The sequence below is a fragment of the Neomonachus schauinslandi genome, chromosome 2 (assembly GCF_002201575.2).
Source record: "Neomonachus schauinslandi chromosome 2, ASM220157v2, whole genome shotgun sequence".
In the NCBI taxonomy this organism is placed as follows: domain Eukaryota; kingdom Metazoa; phylum Chordata; class Mammalia; order Carnivora; family Phocidae; genus Neomonachus; species Neomonachus schauinslandi.
In genome coordinates, this window is record NC_058404.1 from 202,766,666 (window position 1) to 202,784,038 (window position 17,373).

Genomic DNA, 17,373 nt, shown 5'->3' on the forward strand with positions numbered 1-17,373 from the left:
ACCAGAAGCCTTACCGATGACATACAGTTCTCGAACACCTGTTTTGTGTATAATATGTGTTATAGGCTGTATTCCTACAACAGAGTAGGCTAGACAAAAGAAAATGTTACTAAAACCGTAAGGAGGAGAAAAGACATTTCCAGGGCCGTCCTGTGTGGAGAAACCCCGAGCGTGCGTGGACCTGCGCACTTGAAGCCGGTGTTGTTCACGGGTCAGCGGTGCTAGGAGGCCTGGACCATGAAGACAAAAGAGCGTGGTAAATCCAGCAGACCTCCTTCTCGTCCGCCTCTACACCAAGTGCCATGGTCGCAGCAGAAACGGGCTGTGTGGGGTGGCTGTCCGTGGAAGCAGGAGACGCTGAGACGAGTGTGCCGTGAGGGGGACAGGTCCAGGGGCGTCTGGGGGCCAAGGTGTCGACACGTTGCCGGGACTGGGACGAGGATGTGGACGGTGAGCAGCCACTGCACGTACCACGCAAGGAGACGTACTCAGCAGCACGGGACACGAGTCCACGTGGAACCACGGGACCCACAGGAAGATGGGGAAACGAAAACAAAAACCCAGCTTTTTCATAACAACCCCAAACTGAAAAGACCCAGCTGCCCTTGAGTGGGAGAACGGTTAAAGCGGGGTGGTCTTCCGGCGCAGCGCTGCCTGGTTAGGGAAGAGCAGGTGCACAGGTTTCCCGGGAGACCCCAAAGTCGTAGCTCCCCGCCCAGCGGAAACGAGGAGCAGAGGAGTGGTTGCCAGGGGCTCAGGAGGCGGGAGTGTGTCTGTGAAGCACGAGGTCCTCGTGGGGACAGAAGGGTTTCCTGCTTGGTGCCGTCGCCGTGCTGGCTACGACTGTCAGCATCGTCTGTATGGCGTTACCCTGGGGAGAAACCCCGTCTGTCATGTCTGCATGTTGATCTACAGTCATCTCAAAATGGAAAGCTTACTTCAGAGACGGGGAGTCGCGGTGCTGTCTGCTTCACAGGGTCATTGTGAGGCTCGAGTGGGGCCGGCCGAGGGGGCCTCTGGCACGGGAACTCTGGTTCGCTCTTCTCCCTTGGGTCCCTGTGACCTCGGGCGGAGGCCAGGAGACCTCTTCAGAAGGTCGGGATCGCGCTGCTCTCCGTCCTTCCTCCCGTCCTGCGGATACTGAGAACCGCTGGGTGGCTGGAGGGCCGTGGGGGGTGGGGAGAGACGCTGGGGTGACCGTGAGGAGGAGGAGGAAGGGGCCGTCAAGCGCAGGGAGCAGGGCCTGGGCTGAGGTGGGATCCTGGCCACTGTGAGCCTCCCCGAGGTCCGCACCTTCTGTCAGATGGTTCTGGTCACTGCAGACCCGAAGCTGAGGCCTTGGTGGTGCTGGTTTGTCTTGCACTTGGCAAGGCGTGTTAGGAAAGTGTCTGACAGTGAGACACCGTAATCCTGGAATGACCGTTGCACGTGTACTTAGTTGACTTTCTTTTACAGCTGATTGCTGAGGAAGGGGTGGACAGCCTGAATGTGAAGGAATTGCAGTCAGCGTGTCGGGCGCGAGGCATGCGGGCCCTCGGTGTCACGGAGGATCGGCTGAAGGACCAGCTGAAGCAGGTGTGTGGCTCAGGGGCTTCCCCACCATCTGACCAGCATAGATGGGCTGCTTGTGGAAAAACTCTCCCCAAACCCTGGTGGCAGCCAGGCCTGGACGAGGGTGCGTGGTGACCTGGTTCTGTCGTGTGCTCACATAGCCCATGTTCGCGGCTCTGACCTTTCTCACCTGCTCTTGGCTGATGTTAACATCCTTACTGTCCCATTCTGGTCCTGTGTGGACAGATGAGGATGAGGTGAACTTCCCTTAAAATTCCAGCGTGTCTTGTAACTGAGGCCAGGGACCTCTGGGGAAATAGGACCCAGGCCAGCCCATCCTGAGTGTCTCTGTCGGCTGTGCCTTGCTTTCTCCAGCGACTCAGGGGCCCTTGGTCAGCATCCAGAGACCAGCGTGGCAGCTGCATCAGTTTGAGTAGGTTAGAGGTTGGAGAGGGGACATGCACGGCACTTGAGCTGCCACATCGGAAGACCCAACACATGCCCAGTGCCAGCTGGCCCCCCTCCAGCTCTGTCTGCAGGGCCGGCTCCCTCCCCAGGGCTTGTCCTCCACATGTAGACAAAGGTGTGTCAACACCTGCTTCTCCTCTTTCAACACAAGTGCTGTTTACTGTGCGGTCCCCCGGCAGAACCTTCTCTGTAGGCTGGGTCCCTGTGTTTCCCGCGGGCATGCCCGGGACTGTTGGCAGCCTGCTTTGAGCACAGTTGGGCACGTGTGAGTGCGGGACGCTGTCGGAAATCAGAGTGTTTGGGTTGCCCTGGTCGTGTGTCCTCCGTCTCGTCTCCGCTTCTGTCCCGCGCCCAGTTTGTGTCCAGACCTTGTCGTGTCTTCCTGGCCGTTTGAACACTGTCTTTGTGTCACTAACATCCCCCCACGCAGCGCCTGGCCCTGACGAGGCTGGCAGAGCCCTGAGAGCCTTCTGAGCCCACAGGTACCACCCTTGCAGTGTCTGTGGCGCTTGGACGTGAGGAGCTTCCAGGGGTGCCTGGTAGCGCCATCAGCAGAGCGTCCGACTCTTGGTTTTGGCTCAGCTCGTGATCTCAGGGTCATGAGATTGAGTTCCGTGGCGGGCTCTGTGCTCAGCAGAAAGTCTGCTAGAGGTTCTCTCTCCTTTTGCCCCCCAACCCCAAAGAAGAAAAATTAAATAAAAAATCAGTAAGCTAAGAGCTTCATCAACAGAGAGTGTGGTCGCCTCGCTCCGTGCTTCCCGAGCCTGGTGGCCATGCCGCGCGGGTCTTCATTCACGACCCTGGGGCATCTCGGGCTCGGTCAGCTGAGGCGGGCGTCAGGTCATAAGAGGTGGCAGTAGGTGGGCCTTGTAGAAATTGAGGACTCTTGTTTTGGGGAGAACTTCCTCAAGTGATCTAGTGCATCCATCTACTCAAGTCCCCCTCCCCCATCAAACCAGAAGAGAGAGGAAAATTCCAGGGTCCAGGTCCCAGGAGAGGCCGATGGGACGCGGCCAGCAGGTGAGTGTGTGTCTTCAACCCCCGGTTGCAGTGGCTGGAGCTGCACCTGCATCAGGAGATCCCAACGTCCCTGCTCATCCTGTCCCGGGCCATGTACCTCCCAGACACCCTCTCGCCCGCCGACCAGCTCAAGTCCACGCTGCAGACACTCCCGGAGATCGTGGTACGTGTTGCCAGGAGACCGCTTCTGCGGCTTGCTCTGGAAGGGGCCCTCTCGCTTCTGGGGATGCGCCCCACCCACTTCTGTCTTATCGGTCCTTTCTCTGAGTATCGAGGGCTCCTGTGACGGGTGCAGAAGGTGCCCCTCGGCTGCCTTGCAGCCTTTCCAGCAGACGGGTTTCTGAGTGCGACCCCAGGAGGCGGTCCCACTCGGCAGTGCAGGCGGGCAGGGCTGCTGCAGGGGCCTCTCTGGCCGCGGCCAAACCTGCCGTGCTGCCACGAGCCCTTGGGCCGCAGGCACCCCCTTCACAGGTGTCCCTGGTCTGTAGGCAAAGGAGGCCCAGATGAAGGTGGCCGAAGTGGAGGGTGAGCAGGTGGACAACAAGGCGAAGCTGGAGGCCACGCTGCAGGAGGAGGCGGCCATCCAGCAGGAGCACCGGGAGAAGGAGCTGCAGAGGCTCTCCGAGGCAGCGGTAAGCAGCCGGCAGGTCCGTGGGCCCGCCCAGGCAGAGCGGGAGCCACACAGGGTGTTGGGACAGGCTAAAGGCTGCCTGCTCCAGCTTTTCTAGAAACTGCTTGTGGAACCGTGTCTAGAGGGTCCCTGCGGTCCGTCTCCTGTTTTCTGCCTGGAAGGCCCGGGGGACAGGACTTGGCTGGCTCTCCGTGGTCTGGGTGCCAGTCCCCCAGCACGGCCGGCTCGGCCGACGGACAGAGGGGCAGCTCAGTGCCCACGTTCTCTTTGGGCCCCTTGGCCCAGGCGGTGGGTGTGTTTGCTCTGGAAGTCGTGGGGCAGCTTCGTGCAGTTGTCGGGAGGACGGAAGATGGAGTTTGATATTGGTACCGCGTTAGACGGGCCTCCGTGGACCTGGGAGCGCAGCTGCGCCCGTCGGAGTCCTGCAGTGACGCCTCGCGGGGGTCACCTCCTGCATGCTGGCTGCCGGGCTTTCAAACCTGCACGGGCGCACAGCCGGCCTATTGACATCGCGCCCTCGGTCCGTGCCGGCGCCGATGCTCTAGGACGGTGGCCGGGGCGCCAGGCGACGCTGAGTCGGCAGTGGACTTGCATTTCAGAAGGAAGTGGAGCCCGAAGTGGCGGCAGAGGCTGCCCCTGGGAGGCCTGCGGCCGAGCTGCAGCCCGAAGTGCCCGAGGTGACCCTGCCGTCAGAGGCCCTGAAGGACACGGCCCCTGTCCTGGAAGGCTTGAAGGTAACCGCGCACGCACACCTGGAATGCAGGCCGTGTTGGAGCCCAACAGGAGGGTAGAGAGGGGGCTGGCTTGTGGGGCAGGGACTCCTGAGGTGCCGGGGCCAGGCTTAGGGTGACAGCAGGCGGTTGTGGGGTGCGGAGGGCGAGGCCGCAGCTTGGAGAAGCTCTCGGGAGGTCCAGTGTGCTGTGACAAGAGCAAGCTGCGCTCCGAGCTCTGGGCCTGGGCGCCTAGAAGGCTGAGGTGCCCGTGGCTTGGCCCCCCGGGCCCTCTGTGCTCCCAGTGGCCGGGGATCCACGCCTGAAGGCAGGTCTCCAGGCCCCTTCCTGGCCGGGCTGCGCAGTGGGAAGGAGGGAAGCTGGCGTGACCTGCAGCCTGATGTGCTGGGCACTGTAGCCATATACTTCTCCTGGGGGGCCTCACTGTCCTGGTGTAGCCTGCTCCCCACAGGGGGCGCCTTCTGTCTTGAACTCCCAGGTGTCGGGTGTGGGAAATCTCTGTAGACGGATGGCAACGTTGGTTTGGCAGCTGGAGTAGGAGAGAGACCAGGACTGCGGATTCATGTTGGGTGGGAGGGTGGTTTCAAGTGAGGTCCCGGAGGGCTTGGAACACGGTGGCCTCCACGTTCAGAGGTCAGAGGAGAGACGAGGCTGTGGAGGGACAGCTCATGCGGTCCCAACACGTCGACCCCTGGTGGGAGGTTGTGTCCAGGGGAGGGTGGGCCTTGTCGGTGTTGAGGGCCAGGTGGGGGAGGCCTGAAGACCGACCCCTAATGGGGAGGGTGAGGTTGTCTGTGGCTTGGCAGGAGCAATTGTGGGGCAGAGCTGGAAGAAAAAGCTCCCCTGCGGGGGTCTTAGGGTGGAGCTGCCAGGAGCTGGGGGGACGCCAGCCTTCTCCAGGCCCATGGGGAAGGAAGGAACCCACTGCAGCAGGCGGCAGGGAGAGCTGGGTCTCAGGGAGGATCTAGACTGTTGTTGGGAGAAGACTCGGGGTAGCACGTCCGAGCTGGTGCGGCTGCCGAAGACGGTCTGTCATCCTCAGAGGCCGTGTGTTTGGGTGGAGGACAGTGGCTGGAACAGTGAGGAGGGAGGCCAGGGCCATCCTGGAAACAGATACATGCTGGTATGGACACATCGAGGAGGCTGGGAGGAAGAGGGTCCCAGGAAGGTGGGGCCACGCTGGGCTCAAAGGGTGACCCAGGGAAGGGTCAGGGTCATTTTTAAGGGGGTGCAAGGCTGGAACACAGCTGAGCAGAGATGGAGCCTGGCTCGGCCCATGGAACGCAGGGAGAAAGGGCACCTGTCATTAAGTAGGGCTGGGACAGTTGGCTTTCTTCATGGAAACAGATGCATCCCATTTCCAACAGATTAACGGCCTAGATGTGAAAGGACATTTAGAACTGTCAGGAGATGGGGCGCCTGGGTGGCTCAGTCGTTAAGCGTCTGTCTTCAGCTCAGGTCATGATCCCAGGGTCCTGGGATCGAGCCCCACATCGGGCTCCCTGCTCTGCGGGAAGCCTGCTTCTCTTTCTTCTTCTGCTCCCCCTGCTTGTGTTCCCTCTCTCGCTGTGTCTCTGTCAAATAAATAAATAAAATCTTAAAAAAAAGAATTGTCAGAAGAACTAAGGATTGCTGAGGATTTCTTAGCAAGAAGCACAAACCTTTACAAAACTGACAGCTAAGAGCCTTTGTTCCCTGGAAAGTCAGTGTAAGGGGTGGGAAAAACGAGTATGTCTGTCCCCGTTTGCAGTGCAGCCCTGTAGGTCTCAGCCGTGCTGAGCGTCTGCTGGGGGTGCACAGAGAACCCGAATAGCTCGCCTCTGGTAGGGACCCTGCACTGTGGCTGGAAGCCTTTCCACAGAGAAAGCCAGGCCCGTGTGGCGTCACAGGCCAAGTTCTGGTGAGATCCTTCCATGCGACACAGACTGCACAAAGCCGAAGAGGGGGGACCGTTTCCAGCTTGTTCTGAGATGAGCGTTAGCTGATGCCAGACCGCTAGGAGAGAACTGCACAACCGCCTCTTTCAGGAGCACAGATGCACAAATTCTTAACAAACTCGTGGCAAATCAGATGCAGCCATTCTGTGAAAAGGCTAACGCGTCTTGATCTCATGGGGCTTGTCCAGGGAATACAGAACACCAGTCAGTGTAACGAGCATAGTAACAGAATGAGGAGAAAAACCATGTATGAGCATCTCGATCAATGCAGAAGAAGCACTTCACAGAACCCAGCATCTGCTTCTGATTAAAAAAAAATTCCTCAGCAAGCCAGGAGAGGAGGACGTTCTCAACCCGGCGAGGAGCATCTGTGCAGACAGCTGCCACTGGGCCCCTGACGGCCTGCTTCTGCTCAGCAGCGTGCCGAGGGTCTGGCCAGGACTGTTAGGAGGGAGAGAGAATAAAACCACACAGTCGGAAGGAGGGAGCGAAACTGCCTGTTTGCAGAGCATGTGAGCCGCTAAGAACGAGCGCTGCTTCTCTGTGCTGGGCACGAGCAGCCAACTTGGAATCTCGGCCTATCGCTCACCGTCCCCTAGAGTGAGCCGCGTGGGGGTGAGTCCGAAAGTAGCCACGTCAGCGCTGTACGCCGGATGCTACGGTGCTGTTGAGGTTAGTTAGCTCGGACGAATGTCCTGCCCTCGTGGGTGCCAGGGGTCCTTGTTGGTGAGGTGTTCGTTCTGCAACTCGTGTATAGATTCAAAACCATCACGTCCCAGCGGGCTTTGTGTGGAAATTGATAGGCTTATTCTAAAGCGTACGTGCAAGTTCAGAGGAGCTAGGATAGCCTACGGTACAGGAGCAGGTTTGGTCTGTGCTCAGGATGGGATGCTGTTTGGCCCCTGGAGGCACAGGACAACACGAGTGGGGCTCCGAGTGAGGGGGCGGACGACGTCCTGCACGCATGAGCTCCTGGTCTGGGATGTGTGCTTGTGTGACCTGCTGGAGGACAGCTCGGAGCTGGCCTGGGGACACAAAGGTTTGGGGTGGCCGACAGGTCTCCGTCAGGGGGTGATGGTTTCCCGGGCTTGTGTGCGTGTCCGATACACATGTGGCGGGGGTGGGTGCCATGGGGGCGAGGACGGGCACTGCGCGCGTGTCTGCTGGCCTCTGCCACGCATGGCGGGAGCAGATGGTGTGGACAGAAGAGCTGCCAAGTCTCGGGGGGTGGGAGGGCAGTGATGATCTTCCTCCAGCTGGGTTTCCGTTGGGGTGCTTGCTTTGCAGGAAGAGGAAATAACAAAAGAGGAAATCGACATACTCAGCAACGCCTGCTCGAAGCTGAAAGAGCAGAAGTCGTCCCTGACGAAGGAGAAGGAGGAGCTGGAGCTGCTCAAGGAGGACGTGCAGGACTACAGCGAGGTGGGCGGCGGCGTCTCGGGGGTGCCCTCCGCCTTCTTCTGGGCCGGGCGGCGGTCTCTGCGCGGCTGGGCCACCGTGCGGCTGGGCCCTTTGCTCCTGGCCACTCGCCGTGGCAGTTCACAGGCCCGTGAAGGTACCAGACCTTGTGTCTGGTCGCTTGATAAATGGAATTCTAGCTGCGGTCGTAGTTCCCCGAAACACTTCTTTCTTACACACTAGCTCTTTTCATTTATTACTGTTTTTTTAAAGGAAAACCTGTTTTATAAATATTACTTCCGAATCTGATTTAAAAGAGCTGTTTCGGGGTGCCCGGCCGGCTCAGTTGGAGCGTGTGACTCCATCTCAGGGTAGTGAGCCCAAGTCCCACGTGGGGTGTGGAGCCTACTTTATAAAAGAACTATGTTTTCATAGATCCGTTGGGAAAAGATGACTAGTTTTGAGATTGATTGGTAAAAATAATGAACCATTTTCATGGCAACCCTGTTGCCATGGTGGGTTCTCCATTGGGAATTAGGTGTTCACGAGAAATACTGAGCCCTTTGCCTCATCTCCAGCCCCACCTTCCATTGCTCCCTGTAACGCTTGCTCATGGGGACGGTCGTGATTTGGGATTACGAAGGCACTTTCTGTTTCTTGATTCTTTCATCCATTTATTTATTCTTTTAACAAATATGAAGAAAGATGAGACTCAAATAGATGCCATTTCCTTTGCTACAGAATCAATATTTGAGTTTGCAAAAATAAGAGTAGTTTGTATGAGAGAGGCAGATACGACTGTGCAGCTCTGTTCGTGACCTGGAACTTTTTACCTTTGGGTTAATTTAACTACTTTCACAAGGTAAACAGAGGTGTATGGTTCCTTTTTATTTTTTTTTTAAGACAGTCTTTTATAGCTGAATAATTTCGTTAGGACTTGCAAGAGATCAAGAAGGAGCTTTCCAAGACTGGCGAAGAGATCTATGTGGAGGAGTCTAAAGCCAGCAAGAGGCTGACGAAGAGGGTGCAGCAGATGATCGGGCAGATAGATAGCCTGCTGTCCCAGCTGGAGATGGACCAGCAGGCTGGCAAGCTGGGCCCCACCCCCGAGCGGCCGCCTGCGGGGTGAGTAGGGCGCCGACGCCAGGCACAGGGAGACTCGGGGATGTGCTGACCTTGAGGTGCATTTCTCAGCCGTGGTGCCCAACCCCTGACCTTTGACCCAGCGGTTCCAGCCAGAAGCCCAGCCACACCTCAGTCTCCACTTGTCACTAACCGTTTTACTGAAGTAGCTCTCAGGGTCCTCTCTCCTGCGCGCACACGCATGCACACGCACACTTTGGCCACTGTCAGGACCGTACCTGTGGCTTGGCTGGTCCCCCCCCCCCCCCCGCAACCCCCACCCCCCAGCCACTGTAGGCCACACCTGTCTCCAGACTGCCATCAAGCTGGTCCTTCGTACGTTCGTACATAGGATTGCAGCTCCCCTGCGAACCCCTGGGCCCTCCCCTGCCGCCTCTCTCTTCCTGAACCCCCTGCACACAGGCGCTCAGTGACGACCCCCACTCTGGAGGTCACTGTGTGAGTGAAGAGCTGTCAGGCTGGTGAACGGTGCTCCCCTGGGCTGGGCACTGTGCTCTGAGCTCCCACATCTCCAAGGGGGCAGGTGGGCTGGCTGCAGGCTTCCTGCTGTCCTCGGGTTGGGGGGCCTTCTCCCCCAGACGAGGTTAGTGTCCTTCCTGAGCTGTGTCAGCCCACCCGCCCTCACTGGTCAGAAGGCAGTACTCGGCCCTTGCCGCTCAGGCCACGGCACACACGGGCCTGAGGACCCCTGCCCGGGGACCGTGGCGCACTCTGTGCTGCCCCGCAGTGGAGAGGCGTGCTGGGGGGCAGCGCACAGGGAGACGTGGCACCAAGTGGAGATCTCTGGTTTTGTGTCCGGGTTGGGTGGGCATTCCCAAAGGCAGGGGCCGGGGAGTGCTGGAGGGCGCGGTTGCCTGGGTCAGGGTTGACCCGTAGGAGGCCTGGTGAGGGCGTGGGTGTGGCAGTGCCACAGACGGGCTGTGTCCTGCCCCAAGCCCCAGGGAGACCGTCATCAGCATCACCGAGCTCATCAGTGCCATGAAGCAAATCAAGCACATTCCAGAAAACAAGCTCATCAGCTTGGCCTCCGCGCTGGATGAAAATAAGGATGGCAAGATCAACATCGACGACCTCGTCAAGGTGAGCTGTGGGACTGGGTCGGGACTGCCTGGCCCAGCCGATGGCTGTCTCTGGGGGTGGACGTTTTCCACGTGTGGCCCCGTCCCTGCCCTCACACTAAACCCTTGGCTTAGTCAGGGTGTCCACCTAGAGCAGCCCATCTGCATTTTGACTGGACACTTGGCCTCTTGTGGCCTCTGGTGGGGCCATGGCGTGGTCAGGGGGATGCGGCAGCGGCAGGGTGCCTGGGGCAGACCTCGGAGCGGGGAGGAGTTGTGTCCGGCCGTCCTCCAGGCCACCCGAACCCTGACGGGACATCCAGGGGAGCACTTGGGTCCCTGGTGCCAAGAGTTGGGCAGCCCAGGAGACTGGGAATGGGATTCCACCTTCATAAGGAGGTGTCTGAGGGGAGAGCACCTTCACGGGTGTTTGAACAGTTTCCAGTGTCCAGCTGGTTGGTGATTTTTCACATGTTTACAAAGCATAACTGCTGAGTGACTGTGGTCCGCTTGAAAGACAAGGCATTACCTTTGCCAGCAGCAGAGGCTGGGAGGCCCGAGCCCACGTCAGCCGCCCCTCCCCTGGGGCCCCTCCCGTGGTGTGGATGGCAGCTCAGATGCCCTCGCCCTGCACGCCTGGATCCTCTGCCCTGGTGGAGCCACGGGGGCGAGATGTTCCTGAGGAGCCTCTGTCCAGGGCAGGCCCCCCGGCCGCGACCAGGGACCCGACTGGGGACCCGCCCCCCGTTCCCCTCCCCCCGCCCCCACATCCTCACACACCACGTCTCCTGCTCTCTCAGTCCCTCTCCCTCATAGCTTTTTTTTTTTTTTAAGATTTTATTACTCATTTGACAGAGAGAGGGCGCGAGCGCACACGCACAAACAGGGAGGGTCAGACAGAGAGGGAGAAGCAGACTCCCTGCCGAGCAGGGAGCCCGAGATGGGGCTCGATCCCAAGACCCCAAAGTTGAAGGCAGACGCTTCACTGACTGAGCCACCCAGGCACCCCTGCCTCCTAGCTTTAACCTGGCCTGGGGCTTTGGAGCCTGTTGGCCTCCTGGAGGTGGGTGGGGGCCTGGTATTGGGGAACCAGGGCTGCTGCAGGACCCCAGGGGCCCTCCTGCTGGGACGAGCCACATTCCGTCTCCCCTGCGTGCTCTGCGGGGAAAGCGCTGCGTGGGGGCAGGGCCACCCCCTGAGCCCCTCGTCCCTTTCTTGTATGCGTAGGTGATCGAGCTGGTGGACAAAGAAGACATCCACATCTCCACCAGCCAGGTGGCCGAGATTGTGGCCATGTTGGAAAAGGAGGAGAAGGTGGAGGAGAAGGAGAAGGCCAAGGAGAAGGCTGGGAAGGAGGCCGCCGAAGTGAAGAATTAGGGCCTGCCCCGCTCACGGGTGCCTCGGGGCCCTTCCCGCATCGGCCTCCGCCCCCCAGCGCCGGCTGCCGGGCCCTGCTGTGCTCGAGACGGCTTTGAGGTAATTCTTAGTGACAATCTAGTATTTTGTCTGGAATAAATCAGAAACTTCCATAATCAAGTAATTTTTAATTTCATCATTCCATGAAGATTCATTCAGTCTGGAATCCCTGAACCCTTCCAGGGCATCATGTCTGAACTCACACAGTGGCACGGTGCTGCCGTGGCCCCAGCCGTGTGGTGGCCATGTGTGCAGCCCGCCAACAGCCGGGGAGTCGTGGCTGCACACGGGCCTCCTGGCTCCAGAGGTGGGCCCGGGGCAGTAAAGTACCTCCTTCCCTGCGTGGGCCGCACCCTGCTGGCGCCTGTCCCTGGGGAAGAAAGGACCGGCCGTGTGGACTCCCCGTGCCCGTGGAGCCTGAGGCACGCAGATGGGAATTAGAGAAACACAGCCCTCCTTGGCTCTGGAGAAGACGTGCCCGTTAGTCTGCGGACTTGGATTCCTGACCGTCAGGCAGCCTAAATGGCACCTTTTCACGCACAGTTCCAAAGTCGTCTCTGGAACGACGGGGGTCCCACGGCCTCTGGAAAACCACAGTTGTCCCGACAGGCACGTGGTACCTTGTGCAAGTCTCCTGCCGTGTGTCCGCCCTTGCTTGGTTTAACCTTTGGTGTTCCCCTAACCCTCGAAGCAGTTGACAAGTGCAGCCTTGTCACACACCGCTGCAGGTCTGACCCGTAGTAGCCGACGAGAGTTACGCTGGGAGAGATACTAACGAAGCCCTTGGAAGTTAAGCCTTTCCGCTCAACTAATTGATCATGCTGTTGTGGCTTTTAGAAAGTTTCCCGCTTTGGGTTGTTGGCGCCCCGTCACCCCCGTGGGTGATGGGAACGGATTGCGCTGTGTGTCCAGGGACGGCGCGGGGCGCTCGGAGCGCACACCCCCTGCTACAGCGTTGCTCCCGGCTCCTCCGGACCAGCAGGCCAGTGGCCGCACGGGTCCTGTGGCGGGGAGTCCTGAGGGGCTTTCAGAGAGGCGGCGCCCTGGCGGGGGCCGGTCCAACACTCAGGCTCTGGAGGGTCGGGCTCACCTGGCGCACCTGGGGCTGGAGCGCGGCGGCCTCCGTGGGCTTGGCGTCTGGCCGCCTCAGCACCTGGCAGCTCAGGTCGGGGGTGCTCGGGGGGCAGGGTGCTGGGGTCTCAGCTCTGTCGGACTCGTTCTTCAAAGGCTGGGGCCGTTACGGGCAAGAACGTTCTCTCGGCGGAATGCAGGCACAGGCTTGGAAGAGCTAGGAACAGGGAGGGTGGCCAGGTGAGCCGGGTGAGCCAGGAGAGGAGGAGGAGGGCCCAGAAAGGACGGCTTCTAAATTACTTGAAAATTTTTACTCAGCCATTAAAGAGGAAACTTGACAAAATAGGAATAAGATTATGTATTCTCAAATGTAAACCTTTGTAAAGTAACAGTTGGGTTCTAAAGGGTTTTTATTTCGATTATTTGAGAAATATATTTTAGATGCTTAATTAAAATATTTATAAATTACCTTACACTTCCGTTAGTGGCGGGTGTTGAGCTGTAGGAAGTGTGCGTGTCTGTGAGCTTTGGGCCGCCTATGGGCCCCGTGGATGGCGCTTGTCTTTGTAGCGAGCGGCGCTTCGGCGCCCCAGCAGCTGGGCCCAGATCCTGTCTTCCCTGTCGCCACCCTGGCCGGGTGCCCTGGGCATCCCCACGACGCGGTCACTGGCACGGCCGGGCGCCCCCGCTGCGCCCCCGCTTGTCCGCGTCCCCCGGGAGAGTCACTCGCCCCCGGATGCTGCCGGGCTTGGCGAGGACCTTCGGGGCTGGCCACGTGGGCAGTGGCCCTGCTGCAGGCCCCGCCTCAGTGGTGCGGGGGATGTTCCCGTCCTGAGCTGGTCGCTGCAGCTGAGGGTCGTGTCCGGGCGTGCCGGCGGTAGACCTGGAAGTCAGTTCTGTGCCGCGAGCTTTGCGGAGGCGCCTGGGCCGTGACCGCCGGTGTCGGACGGCTGCTCCCGCGGCCCTCCTGCGCTTCTGGAGGAGAAGCAGCCTGTGATGTCAACACCTGCTTGGAAAGGAGACAGGAGTTCTTAGCGCGTGCTTCATCCTTCGCTCCACCTTTTAAACACCACTCTTTTAGTTGGGATTTGGGAAAACTGTGTGTGGCTTCTGGAGCCCTTTTGGAATCTCAAAATCCAGACTTTTTAAAAATGAAGGGCGCTTTGCAATTTTGCAGAATAACCTCCAGGCAGCGGTTCTCACAGTGGTGCCCTGGGCCGGCTCCACCTGAGAACCCCCCCCACCAGCTGTGTATAAATGTCTTTTTTTTAGAAATAGTGTTTTTATTAAAATGCCAAATTAATGTTCCCATAACACTCGAAGTAAGATTTTTGAACCATGTGGCGCATCGGAAGTTAAGGTGGAAGCGGACAGAATTGTTGGAGTGTCTGCTTTGGGCTTCAGGGTCCGCTTCCACCTTCACGGCGGAGGGGGGTGGCACGTGGCCCTTGGGCGTGGCTGTGCCACCATGAGGCCAGGTTCCCGATGGACGTCCCACCTAGCGGAGCTCAAGCCCGGGTGGCCTCAGGTGCGTGCTGGCTTCATGTCCCGTCAGACTGTGCCCCCAGCCTGACCCCCGTGCGGTGGCCAGACACTCAGTGTGATGTACGGAGAAGGGTTAATAAAGCACTGTCGTGATGACCTGTCCACTGTGCGGTGGTTGCTTTGTCCAGACCGGTGAAGGTCAGGCCGCTGCCTGACCTGGCTCTCCCCCCGACCCCAGTTCTCAGTGGACGCCTTGGGACCTGGGTGGGCAGGACTGGGATCCTGGCTGAAGGGTCACCTAGGAGGGCCCAATTCTGTTGGGAAAGACTCTGAAGACTCCTAGGAGTGGGGACGGTGCTGCCCAAGGGCTGTGCACTCCACTGAGGGGGTCCCGGATGATGCAGGGGCCCTCCCTACCCTGCAGACTGCTCCCCAAAGCATGGACAGGGCCCGCAGAGCCAGCTCAGGGCTGCCTGCGCTCTAGCCCAGAGTAGAGAGCTGAGCCCCTGCTGGGAGGGAGGGCCACAAGGCGGCAGGACAGGCACAACGATGCCCCCCCCCCGCCACCGTCCTCCCAGTTCCCTCCGGCAGACAGACCACCCCACCCTGAGCCGGGGACCTCCACCCTGTCTCAGGTGGCCTCACCCCTTCACTGGCACCAGTCTGCATGGGGCGCTGTGTGGGATCCCTCCACCTTTACTGAGTCCTGACACCCTGCCTGAGGGCCCCCCTCACTAGCATCCCACCTCTCCCTGAGGCCAGCCTTGGCCACGTTCCCTTTGCCCCGTAGGTCTTGAGAGCTCAGACGCGGCTCCAGAACCATGTGGGAGAGGTTATTTTTGTGGGTGCAGGTGTGGGTGGGGGGGGCTGCTGGGTCTCAGCCCTTGCCTTCCCCCTGGGCTGGGCCCTGAGCCAGCAGCTCCTGTCCAGGTTCTCTGCGGTGCCCTGGCAGGCACCTACACGCCATCGCGGGAGTCAGTGGCCGGGGACAGTGGGGACAGGGGCCGTGTAAGCCTGCGGGCGACATGAGGCCTGGGCGGGAGCCTGTTTCTCGTCTCCACAGTTCAGAAGGCCACATAAAGACACCAGGGCTCTGGGGACGCTGATCTGGGAGGGCAGGTGGCTCTACAGTCCTGGGGAAGGGGTGCTCCTGAGCAGAACGAGGACAGCATGAGTATGAAACACCGAGAATTGGTTGTAAACGAAGATCCCGCCCCTGGCGGTCCTCAGTCTTGTCTGCCCGGCTGGCACAGACTCACACCAGGAGAGAGAGAGGCGTTCCCCAGTCTTCTCAGGAGGACGTTCCATCCCCGCAGGGTCTTGAGGGAGAATTCCAGCTGGTGGGCCTGGAAGCTACCTGTGTTGCTTCCCAGCCCCCAGGCACCATTCCCTGGGGGCTGGGGGTCGTGGGGGCAGTGAGCTGGGGCAACTGGGGGTGAGGGCTGCTGGCCATGTGCCCCTTGCTCTGCCCCCCCCACAGCGTTCCTGCCCCAGATGCCCACCCAGCAAAGTCCGACGACCCCATGGGAGCACCGGCATATCCAGAAAGCAGGGCCTTCCAACAGGACATAGCTGTGCCCCCCAAAAAGCTCCGGGAAGACGGGAGAGGGCCAGGGGCTCTTCTGGACTAGGGAAAGACAGCCAGATGAGGACCTGATTGAAAACCGCGCCGCTGTGGTGGGGGCGGCTGGCGCCGTTCAATCAGGCTGGCCTGCAAGGGTGTTTAGTGTGGGGGCTGCGGCCGTTTGTGCGCCCACCCGCCCGGGGAGAGGACGCGGGGTGCACGGTCCGTGTCCAGCCTAGGAGCACAGGCGGGCGGCAGCCCACAGGTCAGGAATAAGATTGAGGGGTCCGGGAAGGGTGTGGAGGCGCTCAGCCCAGGTGAGCCGAGCCAGGCAGCGATGGGGAAAGGTGAAGGGCCGGCCTGGAGGTCCAAGAACGGGGGAGCAGGTGGCGTGTGGACGCGTCTCTCCCTGAGCCGCCACTGAGGCCGGCCCGGGGGCTGGGGCGAACCCCACCTGGCCCGGGGCTCGGAGAACACTCCGCAGACTGCGCGGAGACCGCCCCGCCGGCTTGCAGGCGGCGGTGAGCCCGGCCGGTGAAGGGCGGGGCCGCAGGTGCCGCCGGACAGGTGCAGGCTGACTGGGGCGGGGCCCTGGAGTAGGTGGGGCCAGCAGGTGAGGGGCGGGGAGGCTCCCCGGCCGCGCGGAGGGCCCGGCTGCCCTTGCCTGCCTGTCCAGTGCCCCAACCTGCCGGCCTGGCCTGTTCCTCTGCCCGCCCGCGTCCCGCCCGGGGTCTCGGTCCGGCGTCCGGAAGACCGGCCCCTCCCCTGGAGGCCCGACCCCCGTTCCCGAGCGCGCCCCTGGAGCCCCGCGGGGCCGCGCAGGAGAGGGGCCGGGGACTTGGCGGGGATGCTGGCGGGCGGACACTAGAGGGCGCTCCCGGCCCGCACTCCGCCCGCCTCCCCGTTTCCTGCCTCCCCCGCCGGCTTCCCCTCCCCTCCCGGCTCCGCACTGGGTCCCCCCACTGCCGGTTCCACCCGCCCCCTGGGCTCCCCCCAGCTCCCCCCCCCCGCCCCGTTCCCCACCGCTCCCCGCGCCGCTCCCTCCCCGCCCCCCCCAGGGCTCCCCGCCAGGCCCCCTCCGCGCGTCCCCTCTGGGCTGCCCCCTCCACCTCCCCGCCGGCCTGGGGTGCTGCTGGCCCCAGGCCGCACTCCCACACTTGTGGTTCACGCCCTCATTGGCCTGCATCTCTCCGGAGCGCTGGGGACACAACACTGGGTCTCTGGCAGGCTGGACGGGGCGCCAGGAGTGCTTCCCCCAGTGAGGTCACGGTATGGGGCGGCACCGGGTTCAGATCCTCCCTTCCAGGGGGGCCCCAGACTTGGAAAGTGAGTTGAACACAGCTCTAGCGGGAGCGAGTTTCTGAGAAGCCAGAGTTGAACTGGACCCAGCGCAGTGGCTGGCCCTCTACAGTCAGACCAGACTAGGTGTCAGCAGCGACAGAGGAAGGAGGGACAGCTGGTCCTGCACAGCCCTGGGGTTCAGAGAGGACCTGGGCAAGTCTGTGCTCGGCCGCCTGTCCCCGAATCCTCTCCAGCCTCAGCACAGCCTGGGCGTTACCGCCTCCTTTAGGAAGCCTTCCCAGACTTACCCCCCCAGTGCAGCGTGGGTGGTTGCCCTGGTCCGCGTCCCCACTGCCCCAGACCGAGAACTCTGGAGCAGAGGGGGCCAGGTCCTGTCACTGGGTCCTCGGTGCCCCAGCTAGCTGAGGGTCAGCATGCAGCGTCTGCCCAAAGTCCCAGGAGTGGTGGAGAGCAGGGGCTGCGGGTGAAGCCCCTGGGGCGGGGCGGGGGCGATGCCAGGCCTGGGATGCGGAAGGGAAGCATCCGGGAGCTGGAGTGTGGCTCCCAGAGCAGACAGCACTCTCCCCCCTCCCAACCCCCCCCCCCCCCCCCCCCCCCC

The 17,373-nt window shown here is 61.0% G+C and overlaps 1 protein-coding gene across 1 annotated transcript in view; it reads left to right on the top strand.

Moving 5' to 3' along the window:
• Positions 1 to 14,071, top strand: part of LETM1 (leucine zipper and EF-hand containing transmembrane protein 1) — a 34,681-nt gene extending 20,610 nt beyond the window's left edge. Inside the window, 8 exon segments of the mRNA XM_044913041.1 lie at positions 1,456 to 1,575; positions 3,071 to 3,202; positions 3,528 to 3,686; positions 4,270 to 4,404; positions 7,626 to 7,760; positions 8,671 to 8,861; positions 9,821 to 9,959; positions 11,165 to 14,071. Of these exon segments, the coding sequence (XP_044768976.1) occupies positions 1,456 to 1,575; positions 3,071 to 3,202; positions 3,528 to 3,686; positions 4,270 to 4,404; positions 7,626 to 7,760; positions 8,671 to 8,861; positions 9,821 to 9,959; positions 11,165 to 11,314 (1,161 nt within the window). The 3' untranslated portion in view covers positions 11,315 to 14,071.
• The last annotated feature ends 3,302 nt before the right edge of the window (positions 14,072 to 17,373 follow it).